General features: G+C 53.4%; 1 protein-coding gene across 1 annotated transcript; it reads right to left on the bottom strand.

Moving 5' to 3' along the window:
- Positions 1–401: 401 nt before the first annotated feature.
- Positions 402–14,212, bottom strand: BFSP1 (beaded filament structural protein 1). The gene is made up of 8 exons (XM_078595996.1): positions 13,534–14,212; positions 10,515–10,575; positions 8,820–8,915; positions 6,953–7,084; positions 5,152–5,253; positions 3,115–3,335; positions 2,863–2,969; positions 402–2,441 (listed from the first exon to the last, which is right to left on the bottom strand). Exons 1-8 carry the CDS (start codon positions 14,040–14,042, stop codon positions 1,393–1,395), a joined length of 2,277 nt encoding a protein of 758 aa, XP_078452122.1. The 5' UTR covers positions 14,043–14,212; the 3' UTR covers positions 402–1,392.
- Positions 14,213–15,593: the final 1,381 nt, after the last annotated feature.

The following is a 15,593-nucleotide window of genomic DNA, read 5'->3' as shown; positions in this document are numbered from 1 at the left end:
AGTTCGCTTGTGGCCAACACGCAGGAGTTGTCCGGCACAAGTTTGATGGTTTGTTGAGAAGACAAATGAAGACTTCAAAGTTAATTTCAGGAGTGACGACATAGCGATGTAGCGATGATGTCACTGCGATGTGAATGTCGAGAATTCAATACATCACACTGCACTCATGTCACGAGAGTTCTACAATTGTGCTCATGATCGTCACTTGAAAGTATTGTTTTTCTTCTTATTATGGATGAACATCAAACTGACTTCGTCGAGCCTGGCACACACGGACCTAGGACTCGTCTCTAACGGATTTGTTTTTGGTGGTAGGGTGGACGGCTGTGACCTTTACGTAATGAAGCGCCTAAAAGACACACGCAGCGACACCCAATGCAACGCCAGCAAGGATCCTTTTTTCCGCTCGAAGTTTTATTCCACGCGCTCAAAAACCATCCCCCATCCACCATCCACCGCCCAACGCGGCGATGTACGAAGCGCTAAAATGCGTTTCCAAACAACTCTGACCGGCAGCGATGGGCCCGAGTGCTGGCCCAAGGGACCTGGCTCACCAGGCCACGCGAGCCCCGGTCCCGTCCGATCGTGCGCGTTGCACCGCGGGGTACCGCAGGTAACACACATTTTTTTATTTCTCCGCAACATCTGCGCCCTCGGCAGCGCGACCGGCGCCTACTGACGCCGTGGCCCCAAAAAAGAGCAAATTTTAAGCGTTCGGCACAACCTCTGAAGCCCTATCGCCGCCCTCATTCGTTTTTATTGTTCAACTTACGGATGGATTGAAATTCGTGCCTAACTCTTCCAACTGTATAATGCAAATGTCAATGTTTGCTCTTTAGCAGTAGGAGATTATGTTTTTTATTTTCTTCACGGTATTTGTTTTTCTCGGTTTTATTAGATAGTTTTTGTGTTTGTATCTATTACATTATTGTCAACAGTGACTTTAGTCTGGTCACTCTCCTGCACATCCCAACACAACCAGTATATGTCTCAAGACCGTGGGGTAGTCTGTTTTTTTTTTTTACTAAGGATTCCACCAACTACCACATCATGCAAACCACAACCGTGCGCGTTGCTTTTTTAGTAGAGACTATAGACACTGCGGAAATCAACGGCACTGGTCAGCTCTGGCAATGAGTAGGTGATGCAGCGCTTGAGAGTGTGTGTGTGTGATTCCACAAGCGCGTGCTTCGTGAATTGTATTCGCCCTTGACCACGCCGTGAGCTAAATCTAAATACCTGCACGGCGCCAGAAAAACCTGGACGCGTGGTTTAAAGCCATTAAACGAATCGCTCTGGAAATCATGTTAACGGGGCCGATCGTTTCGGTTGAATTTCAGTCAAACACGCAGCGGTGAGCCACGCCCTGCGTTGCGTCGAAACCCAAGTGGCTCAGTGCGAAGAAAATGTCTCCTTCCTCTCCACTGACGTCTCGATGACCAAAGACTTCTCCTCGTAGTCATGCCGCTTGTCATCCACCGTCGTCTCCGTCGACTCCATCACCTCCAGCTTCTCGTAGCTGATGGAGGAGGACGTGAACTCGCCAGCCGCGCCGTATCCGGCCCTTCCTAGGGCTCGGCTGCCCAGATCCGTTGCGCTCTTGGTCTTCTCTACGTCGTGCATGGTCTCCTGCGGAGGAGATGGAGGGGTTTTGCCTATGGACGTCTTGTCTCCGTCTTTGGCTTCGTTGTCTGCGTCACATTTCTTCCTGTCCGCGTCACGAGAGGCCTCTGGACCTTTGTCCTTCCCCTTTTCGCCTTTATCTTTTTCCTGCTCGCCGCCCTCTCGTGCTGGCGTCGCTGGTTCTCTGGATTCCCGCCTCTGCTCGGTATCTGGAACGGAGGGAGGAGCAGGTGGATGCGGAGGTACATGGTCTGGCGTAAGCATGGGATCCAGAGGGATGAGGATGTCTCGGTCAAGTGAGGGATCTGAAGGAGGAGCAGGAAGGGGTCCCAGTGATGGCAGGGGAATCAGGAGCTCGTCCTCAACCTCCGCTTCCATCACCGTCACGTGGCCGAGGCTCGGCTCGTAGTAGCACGAGGGCTGGGGCCAGCTGCCGTGGCCGGTGACGCACACGGAGCTCGGCATCGTGTACATCGCAATGTCTTCCTCGCTGCTGCTCGTCTCGGAGACACAGTCCTCGGCGTCCCCGTAGCCAATCTTCTCCCTGATTAAATCCTTCACCCTGCTGTAGGCCCTGCTGAATCTCACTCCGTCTGGGACGTCATCTCCTGCTTCGTCGTCGTCCTCCTCCTCCTCGTTTCGTTTACGCCCAGTCCACGTTTCCATTCCCGTTTTCCCCCATCGATCTTTCCCGTGGCCTTCAGTCTCAAACACGTCTTCACCCGGCGCGGCGGTGTGGCCGCTGCACGGATCTTCCGTCGGGGAGGTGGACTCAGCCAGTTTCCGACCGCGGGCCCGCACAAACACCGAGTCTGCGTCTGTATCGAGACAGCGCCAGCATCGACGCATCAGCACAGAATTCACACGTGCGCGCACTGTGCAATACCTGCATTAGGGCGCAATATACCGCCCATAGTTTTACGCTTTCGAGACTCGCCCTTGTTTTCCTTCTGCTACCGTCGGCTGTGCCAACGTCTAAAAGAGCACAAGCCTTGCTCTTTTCAAAACACCAAAACGTTGTATCCAGAAAGTGCATCACTTATAATGTCAACACACATTAAACAGTTCCGTAGAATCGATTAGCTTTTATACATCCTGATGGGTTTTTTTTGTTTTGTTTCAATACTCGATCGCCCTGTCTACCAACATCACAGCAACAGGGCACGAAGCGTCAGCGGGTTGCTGGGAGTTTGCGAACCGCGCTCGCGTCGGCGCTCCGTGCGGTGTGACAGGACGCACCTGCCTGTGCCCCGCGGCCCAGCTCTCGTGCCACCAGCTCGGGCACGCAGCGACGCTCCAGAGTGTGCACCGTCGCTGGCACAGCGCCGATGATCACCGAGTGCAGGCTGGATGTCGCAGACGAACGAGCAAACGGGCACACGCACGGACAGAAGCGATCGGTGTTTGCTCAGCGGGGTGGTGGTGGGGTGGGGGGGTGTGTGCGACGCCGCTATTCGCGTTCGGTGTCGCTGCCTGCGGCGCCAGCGTTACCGCGAGTCCTCGTTCTCGATGGCGCGGCGGTAGCGCTCCAGCTCGCTCTCCAGGTCGCGCGTGCTCGCCCACAGTCGCTCGTTCTCGGCACGCTTCGATCGCAGCGCCCCCAGCGCCTGGGCCAGCTCCACCCGGTGGGCCTGGAGCTCGGCGGTGGCGCGGCTCAGCTCCGCTTCGCTGGCGCCCTCGGCCTCCCGCAGATTGCGCTCCAGCTGCTTGCACTGCCACCAGCGCGGCGTCGTTGTGGGGTCCGGGGGGGGGGGGTGGGTTTTAGGTATGTCAGGTGTCATGGAGTCAGGGTTAAAATTAGGATGAATAAAATGAGCACCACTGCGGTCATCCTGTACACAGAAACTAGTTTTGCAACGCGCATGTGGAATGTATACCCCTGTGTGAAATCGTTCTAGTAACATCACTTCAATGCCAATCGCACACTTCTCAATACAATCGGACACCACTGTTCCGAGATGTTAACTACCTCGCGTGGTACACAGGAGGTTGTGGGTTCGATCCCAACCCTGACGCCTCTATATTTGGAGTTTGCGTGTTCTCCCCGTGGTCACGTGGAATCTTGTCCGGGTCCTCCGGTTTTTCCCCTCGACATTTAGAAAAACACGCCTTTTAGAGTATTTGGCTGCTATAAATGTGCAGGTGATAAGCCACTTCGTTGAGCTATCATTTGTGCCCAGGTAGCTTCTGAAAAAGATCTATAGAGCTCAGTGGGCCTTACCTGGTAAAAAATTATATAGTTTGATAGTTTATTTTTTTGTTTTCAATCTTAACGTAGCAGAATTACTAGAGTGTTATAAAGACACACCTGTTGGCATTTTTTTAATTCAAGTCTTCATTTGTTCTCATGAACGAAGCTTCAAACTGATGTTGGATAGATCAGCACGCACAGCCTCGGTGTGGCTCTACAAGGTAAGATTCGTTTTTTTATATAGTGTATTGCGTTTTCCTTTACACCGCTCAAATGCACTCGTTAAAACAATAAGTTCAGCATTACGTTTTGATTTTAAATTGCCAGCGGCCACACGGCACAGACGAGCAAAGCTCCCGCTAAGCCACTGCCGACAAAATATTGTTGCCGTTCAGGTGAAGTCAAATAACGCGCTGTGGAAATAGCTCACGGTCCAATCTGATTTTGCCCAATGGGATTATCGGGTCCTTGCAAATCGCTGAGTTGACGGAATGAACGTAATCCGCGCACCCTGCCTGACGGCGGGGGTAGATTCACGGGATCTTGCCACAAGCCCAGGACGTGGATTATAACGTCCCCGTGCCAGGCATGCTACGGCCTTCGCGTCATCAGATCTCTGCTCCATACAAAACACAATTTGGATTTAGCGCGGCGCCTGTATGTGACTGCATCACAAGACCGTGCCAATCTTTGGAAAGAGATTTTGGTTCTTCGATGTTATTTCCAGTTGGAAGAGGCTGTTGCGGGGGAAGGGGGGAGGGGGTAGGAGCAGTGGCGTGTGTAGCCAGTGCAACTGCACCAGAACCCAGAGTCCGACGATTGATGCTGGGAAAATCCGATAAGCTATGAAGCTCTTTTTCACAGGGCCCCAAGCGTCAGACTATAGACAAAGGGGTAATTATACAGGGGGCCCCATGTCATTCTCTGCACCAGGGCCCATTTCAACGACGCTGCAACCACTTTGGTATCGGAGGGTACAGGGTAGAGAGGGTACAACGACACTGCTTAGAGAACAGAGAGTCCACAGGCAGATGGGGGAAAGAGAAGCGTCTTGACCCTGAACTGCAATGGGGTCACGGCAGTGCAGACGGCCAGGGGTAGAGAGCTCCAGACACGTTGGGCAACAGAGGAGGAAGCTTCCTTCCATTGAATAGCAGCTAACTGACCTACAGGATGTGCATTGCGACTTCCCATTGTAACATAGCGTCCCACTCGTGGCATGCTGATCATGGTGATGGTGACGGACAGGCCCCGGCGGTCTTGGGAGTGTTCGCTTGAAGACCCCGCGGACGCGACGTGAGTCGGGGGGGGTGGTGGTGATGCTGATGATGGAGCACCTCATCCTGGAGCGCCCTCTGCTGGCTGGAGAGGGAGTCCACCAGGACGCGGAGCTCCGTCCCCTGCTGCTGGTGGACGTCGCCAGACCCGCCAGCACCGCCCTGCAGACGCTCACAGCCCCCCCCCCCATCACGCCTCATCATGTCCACATTCACATGGCCGGGGCAAGTCGGTTCAGCGCAGTAGCGAGCGGCGTCATTCCCCCCGTGGAGCGTGGTGGGGGGGGAAGCCGAGACGAGACTGAAGGGGCAAACTCGGGGTGAATGCGGGGCTGGGACGAGCAGCTAGGTGGGACTCGTACCCAGCCACTAGTACTCACCCAGCCTCTAACATCAACCACCCAGCCACTAGTACTCACCCCGCCTCTAACATCAACCAACCACTAGGACTCACCCAGCCTCTAACACCACCCAGCCACTAGTACTCACCCAGCCTCTAACATCAACCAACCACTAGGACTCACCCCGCCTCTAACCCCAACCACCCAGCCACTAGTACTCACCCAGCCTCTAACATCAACCACCCAGCCACTAGTACTCACCCAGCCTCTAACATCAACCAACCACTAGGACTCACCCCGCCTCTAACCCCAACCAGCCACTAGGACTCACCCCGCCTCTAACCCCAACCACCCAGCCACTAGTACTCACCCAGCCCCTAACCCCAACCAGCCACTAGTACTCACCCAGCCTCTAACACCACCCAGCCACTAGTACTCACCCAGCCACTAACCTCAACCAGCCACTAGTACTCACCCAGCCTCTAACCCCAACCAGCCACTAGTACTCACCCAGCCTCTAACCCCAACCAGCCACTAGTTCTCACCCAGCCTCTAACACCAACCACCCAGCCACTAGTACTCCCCCTATTACTAACATCAACCAACAGTTCCATCCCTCGCCCGAACCAACCACCGTGACCAAATCCACCGCTGCGCAAAGACCTCCCCCAAGCCGTCACCGCCCCCTCACGAAACCCGCGACGCAACAATCCGCCTGGCGCCCGCCCGTACGCACGCGAGCCGATGTCACCGCTGCATCTCCCCCACCGATGTCACCGCTGCATCTCCCCCACCGATGTCACCGCTGCATCTCCCCCACCGGCGCGCGTGCCCATGCCGTGGCGTTACAGGTCGAGTCGCCCGAGCGCGGTGCATTATCGGTGCGCGTGGCAGCAGCGAATTGGCGCGGTGGACATTCGGGTGAGGACGTTGGCCATCGCTGTGGACCCCCCCAACACCCCCCCTCGAACCCCCCCCCCTCGACTCGCTCCCACCCTCCACCTCGAACCCCCTTCCCCTTGACCCCTCCCTCGACTCCCCCATCGACCCCCCCCCTCAAACCCCCCCTGGACTCCCCCCCCAACCCCCCCCCTCGAACCTACCCCCTCTCGACTCCCCCCCCAACCCCCCACCTCGAACCCCCCCCCTTGACCCCCCCTCGACCCCCCCACCTCAAACCCCCCCCTGGACTCCCCCCCCAACCCCCCCCCCTCGAACCTACCCCCTCTCGACTCCCCCCCCAACCCCCCACCTCGAACCCCCCCCCTTGACCCCCCCCTCGACCCCCCCACCTCAAACCCCCCCCTGGACTCCCCCCCCAACCCCCCCCCCTCGAACCTACCCCCTCTCGACTCCCCCCCCCAACCCCCCACCTCGAACCCCCCCCCCTTGACCCCCCCTCGACCTCCCCCTTCCCCCAACCTCCCCCCTCGAACCTCCCCTCGACTCCCCCCCGACCCCCCTCCTCGAACCCCCCTCCCTTGACCCCCCCTCTCGACTCCCCCCCCCCCCCCGCTCACCTGCCAGTCGCTGCCCATCTCGTGCTGAAGCTGCTCGGTCTCCGTGGTCCCCAAGACGTCAGGGGAGAGCCCCTCATTGGAGGACATCATCTGCCCCACGAGCTCCACGCTCTCACGGAGCTCGGACAGGTGCTGTGGCGAAGGAGGACCACGGGAGGGGAGGAGTCAGGAGAAGGGGGGGGGATCACAACGAGGACTGAACGATTTGGGGGAAATATCTAATTGCGATTTTTTTTTTCTGACGGATATTGCGATTGCGATTTGATTTGCGATTACATTTTTTAAAGTCAAGCTTCAGTTCAATATTCACTGTGTAATAGATTTAAAACACGTGATGGAGCATTACCACATGATACCATCAACATATGAATATATTTTAATGCAAGGATGAGAACATTAAATATATTAATTGCTTCCAACATGTATTTATTTTAAAAAATCATTGAAATAGAATAATCAAACATAGAACAATTGTTAAGTTAAATAAAAACAAGTTATAACAATAAAAAATAAAAAATTCAAATAAGAAAGTAATAGGACTTTTCAAATCGCAAAAAATCGCAACCTTTGCGATTTGCTAATCACATTGTTTCAAATTGCGATTGCTATTTGAAATCGATTAATCGTGCAGCGCTAGTCACAACCTCAGCCGGCCAACAAGCATCCTAGATTCCAGGAGATTACCCTTCCTGGTGACTCATACGACTCTAAACTTTAAAAAAAATGAGCAGGTAAGGCCCACTGAGCTATAGAGATATTTTTTTCAGAAGCGATCTGGCCACAAATGATCGCTCAACGAAGTAGCTTATCACATAAAAATATCCATCAGCTAAATACTCTAAACGCACGATTCTAAATGTGGAGGGGAAAACCAGAGAAATCCACGCGAGCACGGGAGAACATGCAAACTATTTTCCATACCAAGCGAGGTAGTTAACATCTCAGCTCCTGGAAGAAAATAACACAACTTCTCTGTCCGTATCTCCGCTGCACTTTAGTTTTGAGTCGTGAGAAATAAATTCGATTTGGAGAAACAACTCAAGAATCCCCTGCTGTGCAGTGCGTCACCTCCGGGTGGCTAAGCTTCAATGCTGCTGCAAGCTGCCCTCGAAAGAGAACCCGGACCACGTGGGGAGTCCAGGATGACCCTAAGATTCGTCCCCGCAGGCCGGACGAAAATATGTATGCGGAAAACATCTGGCAGGTATTTTTCGCATCAGACAGATGTGTTCCACCGTCAACGCCGGAGCATCGCCGGAGTGCGTAATGGACTAAAGTCGTTTCTCGTGATGCCGCGGAGAATTCGAAGCCTCTGAAGAAGGGGCCTCGTCCGAAGCGTTGTCCCGCTGCATGTTGCTCTATTAGCTCGCGAGGCGGTGGTGCTTAGCAACGACAACGCAGCGCTGCCAAGCGCCAGGCATGGGGCGAATGAGTGTGAGGGTGACCAGGGGCGAATGAGTGTGAGTGTGACCAGGGGCGAATGAGTGTGAGTGTGATCAGGGGCGAATGAGTGAAATAAGAAGATCAACTGTGAATGGAAGTGTGAGTGCAAGAACAGCGGCGAACGAGTGAACGCACGACCAGACCAAGGGCGAATGAGCGAATGGCTCAACGAGGGATGAACTGAATGAGCGATGGATGAACGAACGCGCGACCATGAGCGACTGAGACACGTGGCCAGGACTTACGGTGCATCCTGACGAGGTGTGAATAAGCCAGGTACGAACGAGAATGGACGCCTGGCCGCGGGATGAATACACAAACGCCCGACCAAAGGTGAACGGACGAACGAACTAACGGCCGGCTAGGGGGCTGGTTGTTGTTGAATGAATGAATGAGTGACGGAACGTGTGAAGGCAGCAGCCACCTGTTTGTGAGCGTCCCGCGTGAACGCCGCGTCCTCCATCAGGACCTGAGTCTCGATCTGCAGCGCGAGGTGGGCGGACAGCGCCTCGTGCGCGTCCTGCAACACAAAGTCCGCTCCAGAGACAGATCCACCGAGCACTGCTCATCCTCCACCCCACCACCGGTGTCGTTCGTCTATCATGTATATACGAGCTTGTTTGTCCGTCCAAGGACGGGTGTATATTGCAGTAGATCTGAATATTCAAAATTGTTCAGCTCATGATTGTTAATGAGCGGGGTGGTGGGGGGTTGCCCCATGTGGAGTGACGTCACCCGCTAATGGTTATTGGGGAGGGGTGCGGCCACATGCCGCACCCCCTCATGGTTATTGGGGAGGGGTGCGGCCGGTAGAGTGACGTCACCCGCTCATGATTATTCATGAGGAAGGGGGTCCTCATGTAGAGTGACGTCACGCGCGGGACACACATTCTTGGCTTATTATATTAGTAATAAAAACACGCGCTCAAGCATTCACTCGCTCTCGAAGAGAGAGAGAGAGAACGACTCTCAGAGCAGCCACGCGGCGAGCCGGCGACGCTACCGACAATTACCCGAGCTCTGCGATCTTCTGCGTATAGAGGTGTTTTCAGCCCATGAATGGGCGTTCACATGGGGGAGGATACCGGAGCACCCGGAGGAAACCCACGCGCTGCGAAGGGAAAACCTCGGATCCCCGTACAGACGTGGCACGTGGAGTCCACGTCTTTTTTTTTGTCTGTACTCTGCTGCCTCCTCCCGGGGTTAATGGAACGTCCTCGACGCCCGCGAGAATGGAGATTGACAACTCGTGTGGCTGATCCACCAACCCCCCGCCCCCTCGCCTTTCACAGCGCCACGGCGACGCTGCTTAAAGGCTGCCCTGTGCCGGGCGCCCATCTCTGGACATCTGTGAAAAAACAGAGCTCCACAAGCTCATCGGATTCCTCGCAGTCTAGATCGAGATTCTGATTCTGATGCGGGGCCAATGTGGCAGAGAGCCCCTGCAAAAGGGGCCATTGCCAGAAACGTCACGACAGCCCAGCGGTTCTTAACCCGGAGTGCACGCTCCCCTGAGGGTGCGAGACGCCCTCTCTGGGGAACGAGAGACATGGCCAGATTTAGTTTAGAAGGTAAATCATCGAACACACAGTTTAGGCACGTAGGCACGTAAATACAACTACGTTGCTTCATCAAACCCGATGTGTCGACCTACTGCCGGCTTCGGAGCCCTCTACTACATTAATATTAGCTGCCTCGCCCATCTCTAAACTTTTACAAACAGCTTGCCCTCAGAGGCTAACCTCCCTGTTCCTGATGACGACCGCTTGTGTTGCGATCGAAACGTCGTGGTATTTTTATTCCGTTATTTTATTGTTATTATTTTTTCTATCTACGTGACGACTTTACATGAAAGAACCATGGAACATGAAACCCGAGGTATATATTAACATTCTACATGTATGTTTGTTCACGATTGAGAAGCACCAAAGGGGTGCAAGGCTGCAGTGAAGGTCAAGAAGCACTGCTCCAGGCCCTGCCTCCTCCTCCGACGAGTTATTGCTGCCGTGCGCCGGTGCCGAGCAAGGCGCGGCAGTGCGGGAGAGTGGCGTGGTGGTGGTGGTGGTGGAGGGTGAGTGGCGTGGGGGTGGTGGAGGGTGAGTGCCGAGCGGGGCTTTACGTGGCTCAGCCGCTCCAGGTCTTCCCGCAGTCGTTGGAGGTTGTCGCTCTCACTTTTCCACCTGAAATTCACGGCGAGTCTTGGTCAGACGCTGCCTCGGCTGTGAGCGGGACATCATGGCACCATCATTCAAACCCACCACCTCATCAATCGTCATCATTATCACTACCATCTGTAATACATGGGGTTGTTTTGGATTAGATCGCGTAAGTGTCAATGTGTTGTGGATTTGCTCTCCAACTCACCGGTGTGCCGTATTAGTAGCGAATTGGCATGTTTTACGTGACAACCCTTACGAATTGGCTGTGTCGGGTGGTGGAGGGTTTAACGACACATTTATATTATGGATGAAATTTGTCGCGAAAGCCTACTATGCGTTAAACATTCCGTCCTCAAAACAGACGGCGCTGCTAGTTTCACATGTAGGCTTTCGCGACCAATATTCATAATAGATGGGGTTTTGGGGGATTAGATCGCGTAAATATAAATGTGTCGTTAAACCCTCCACCACCACCCGACACAGACAATTAGTAAGGTTTGTCACGTAAACAGAACGTGCCAATTCGTTGACACATCTGGCTGCCCGCCTGATGAAGCTGGTTGTAATTCCTGGTGAAACGTCGTACTCAGATTGTAAATGTTGTGGGTTTACTCTCCAACACACCGGTGTGCTGTACTAGTGACGAATTGGCATGTTCTGTTTACGTGACAAACCTTACTAATCGGCTGTGTCGGGTGGTGGCGGGTTTAACGACACATTTATATCTACGCAATCGAACAAAAAAACTATATTACGGATGATATTGGTCTCAAAAGCATGCGAGGTATTAAACTGATAATAATCACTATCAACCTGCCACTTCTGAGTACCTGGCGTTTTTTTGTTTTGCTGTGTGATGCCTTGTACATGTACAGTGCCTGTTGTCAAACCACGCGTACCACGTGGGGGTTACGCTGATTCTACTTCACCACGCTGAGTTCGTGCCGGGTTCGTGAAAGCGTAGAGCATAGAGACAGGCGCATAGAAGCACAGTCCAACCACGGATCGTGCGTGCATCGCCTGCTACTACTGCCCCACACGTGTTTGTACAGAGTGAAAAAAAAAAAACTAAGAGTATCAATCCTTGCAGTCACGAAAGCTTCAAATAAAGAATTGTACAGGGTGCTTCAAAATAATGTGAACACTTCTGAGAATTTGCAACTGTGCCTCCGAGCTCTGGAGACCACCTGGAGAAGATTCCAGGCGTGCGTTGACAACGATTGCGAACAAGTGAGAGACTCTATCACTTTTTGAAGCTCTTGACATACAGTTGTTATCATGTTACAGTGTATTATCCATTATTTCCCCATGTAAGTGTTAACATTTTTTAGAAGCACCCTGTGTACAATTGTACCCAAGTCTCCCTTGAGAGAGAGAGAGGGAGAGAGCTGAGGTCTCAATGGGATCTTAGCTGGCTTAAATAATGGCAATCAATCGCTCGATCAATCAGGCAGACACCGAAGTCTCCCTCGGTGCGCCCCTGTGCAAGGTGAGCTGACGAGGAGTCGCTGGGACCGACGCGGAGGGACACGTGGTGCAACGGACGCGCCGTTTCCCGATTCGAGGCCGTGAATGTTGAGTTGAGTTTCGTTTGTTCGTGCCGCCTATACAACGGGACCAATAGCCGGTAGCAAACAACAACGAAGGCGGGCATAATGCACACGTATTTGCGTGTACCAAAGCATAATACGTAGCAGGTCAAACTTCTATCGCACCGTACGTAGCCAACCGTGCTCGTCGGAGGTGCTGGGGAAGGACAGCAAACTAAAAAACAAAAAGCAGTTCTTAAGAATTGAGTTTTCAATCTAGAGTTAGAAGTGCACAGCTCTAGTAGCTTCCTAATATCGTAAAGAAGAGCGTTCCAGACGGCCGCGGAAGCGCATCTGAAAGCGCGTTTATATGTTTATCGTAAGCTTTGAGAACTTTGGGACCCTACCCAAGTTCCGTGGCAATGTAGGATATATCGATAGAGGACTCTACCCTATCGCTACTCCGTTAAACATAACTGCACGCCACTGCAACGCGAGCCAGTGTGTGTAGCGGGAGTGAGTGCGTTAGGGAGTGGCGGCGCAGTGGTTAGCTTCACTTCATGACGAAGCCGGGCTATGTAACTTCGATTTCCGACCACGGTTAATATCAGTAGCAAGTGATATTAACTGTACTCTTTGGTTCTTTCAGGAAAGTCACGTAGGTAGAAAAATATATTTTAAAAATATATCTGTAAGAAAAATGTATCACGACGTTATTTTATTTTATTTTTCTACCTACGTGACTTTACCGAAATAACCAAATAGTATGGATTCCTGCGGTCACGAAAGCTTCAAATCAAGATTGATATTAACTGATGGACTGGACCTGGGTCTCCTCTAGGTCGACTCGACTTAATAAAAAATAGTGGTGCAATGTAAAACCATGAGCACAATGGATAGATAGAGAGAGAGACACAAACGGCCGGACATGGTCGTGACCACACCACCTTATCGTGTGCCGTACAGGCCTTAAATAGGTGATCGCTAAATGCACTTGACCCAACTGTTCATAATTCTAATACGAGGGACCGTTGTCTTGGAGCTGGTAGTGATGGACACCGTGCAGATGTGAAGTTTTTTGTTGTTGTTAATTAAATACGCAGCTGTGTTTTAATGAATACATTTGATTCCAATTAAATAAACGCTTTACAAGTAAACACTCGCGTAATGCGTGGCACGTTTGCCGCAGCTCTCTGTGCGGGAGTCTCCGTGTGTGCACGCGGACCACCCTGACCCTTGACCCGTTATCACTCCCCTGCCGTGGCGGACACTGGATTACCAACGTCCTTGATAAATGGGGCACCAGCTACGCCACGACACCGTCGCCTGCACCGTGCGGCCTCGTCGTTCCCCACGCCCCAAGTGCCTGGGCCAAGTTCCCCCAACTTCCACTACCCCTGGCCCACGTGCTCCACGTGACCCTCCTCGCTCATGGCCTTGGGCCCCCTACCGGCGCTTGTAATCCGTCTCCTCCCCGCGCGCCGCCTCCAGCTCGCGTCGCAGGCGCCGCTCCTCTGCCTTCAGGTCGTCCAGCCTCTGCTCCGTGAGCCCGAGGCACTCGGAGTAGACGGCATCAGGCCCCGAGAGCTGCGCGAGGCGGCGCGCCTTCTCCAGCTGATGTCGCAGCACGAGGCTGCGTTGCTCCAGCGCGCGCGCTCGGCCGATGAAGCCGCTCAGGTGCGCGCTCAGCTCGCGCACTTCGTCCACTTCGGCCGCGTCGGCCCCGAAGTGGGCTGACTGCGGCGGCGGCGAGAGGCGGCCGTGCAGGGCGGATGGCTCGAAGCGAGCCAGCGAGCCGGCTCCCCAGCGCCCGAGGCCGTCGTCCCTCCGAGCCGGGTCACGCGCCCCTCTGGAGGCGGTGACCTCCTGTCGCTCGGCGAGACCGCGGTCCGGAGGGGACGCGGCTCCTCGGTGCCAGTCATCCCCGCGCGGTACCCCGACCCCGCTGGGTTGGGACATGCTCGGGTCGTGTCAGGTGGCCGGGCATCCCAGCCAGCGTGAGAAAAGCGCAATCGGCCCGAGAGCCTCCATATTTATAGATTTGCTCGCTAATCCGCGGCGCTCGGACGCCGATCGCGCTCAGCGGTATTTTCGTCTGACGGCTCGAATAAAACCAAAAAATGCCAGCGCTGCTGTGCGAGTCGCACGCGGATGAAGCGAGACAAAGGGAAACACCGACGCGGGCCGCGACCGCCGAGAGCCGGGAACAAAGCTCGGCCCCGCGCCTGCGATCAGCTCTCACGCCCTTTGCACAAACACAGCTGGCCTATTCTGCCAACAGAATAAATACAACGCGCAACAGACACGCGCGCGCGTGTGTGTCTGTGTGTGTCTGTGTGTGCGCGGGCGCTGACTCCAACCGCGTTGCTTGCAGTGAAAGGGACATCGCGTGGACGTTGCGCGCGACTGGACTGTTCTCCCCACTGACAGAAACAAATACGATTATTTCCACCCCGCCCCCGCCATAGGAATGTTGAATTCCCACCACTGGCACAGAGCTGCCAACGGTTATGAGCGCCGGTCAACTCTCGGTTTCGTAGGGAGGCACTTTGGCTTGATTTGTCTACAATTGATAATGTCTGAAAACCTCACGAGCTGTTCACATTGCACAATATGCGTCATTTTTTTTTAATCATGAAACAACAAGTGTCCATTTCAAATTCTCAGAAATTGGAAAAATTATGATGTATTAGGGGAAACTCATTTGTGGCCGGGCCAACACCACGGGCGGCTTAAACCAGGATTCAATCCCAGGTCCTCGGTGTCTCGAGTCCGGTATCAGCTCCCTGACCCGCCAGGGCCATTCCAAGTGCTGTCTAATTTGAAGCCCATATCTGTGCATGCACCGCATTAATATTTTACTACAATCAATAATTTCTAGCAGCCCTACATCTGTATCATCATCATCACCACCGCCACTCCACTGATGGATGACGGCCTCTCTCTCTCCAAATCGTCACCATCTCTCACGATGCCTGCCGTGTAAAAAAAACCTTCTAGCGCCTTCACAAAGGGATTGATGTCAACGTGCAGTATCCACGGTGAACGCGAACGCGTTCCCCTCCTTTGGCCGCCACTCCGTCATTAGTCTTGACCAACGGCCGGCATCCCTCCTGTGCGAATGAGCGTTCTTTTTTAAAGCACAGCAATGCGGTCACTTCATTTTGTATTACGAAATAGCATACCTGGACAATATTGTAATACTATACTTAAGCAGAAACATATTCACCAAAAAAAATGCGATTTTTATTTTGTTTTACAATTTGATGACAAATTACGTTTCCACGGGACATGCAAACTTAACAATGTTTACCGTAAATAAATACACGATGAATTGTCACTTGACACTGTAACGCGATTCCAGAATGTCTCTTCTCTTGCCCACATACCCACAGCGAACTGAAGCCAGTGCTTGTTTAATCGACACTCGGAAAACCAAATTGTAAAGACGGATCCATCTACACGAGAACTGACCACAGCACCATCGTTTTTTTGCTTTCCATGGGTCAT

The sequence above is a fragment of the Lampetra planeri genome, chromosome 7 (assembly GCF_965212315.1).
Source record: "Lampetra planeri chromosome 7, kcLamPlan1.2.h2, whole genome shotgun sequence".
NCBI lineage: Eukaryota > Metazoa > Chordata > Hyperoartia > Petromyzontiformes > Petromyzontidae > Lampetra > Lampetra planeri.
Note: the sequence above shows the minus strand (reverse complement) of the source record. Positions and strands in the feature narration are given on the sequence as shown.

Excerpts from the sequence above, each read along its gene's own strand:
- BFSP1 (XM_078595996.1), bottom strand. The coding sequence starts at position 14,042 with ATGTCCCAACCCAGCGGGGTCGGGGTACCGCGCGGGGATGACTGGCAC. Across the intron at positions 8,916-10,514 it reads ACCTGGAGCGGCTGAGCCAC|GACGCGCACGAGGCGCTGTC; the intron begins GTAAAGCCCCGC and ends TTTGTGTTGCAG. Across the intron at positions 3,336-5,151 it reads AGAGGGCGCTCCAGGATGAG|TGCAAGCAGCTGGAGCGCAA; the intron begins GTGCTCCATCAT and ends CGCTGGTGGCAG.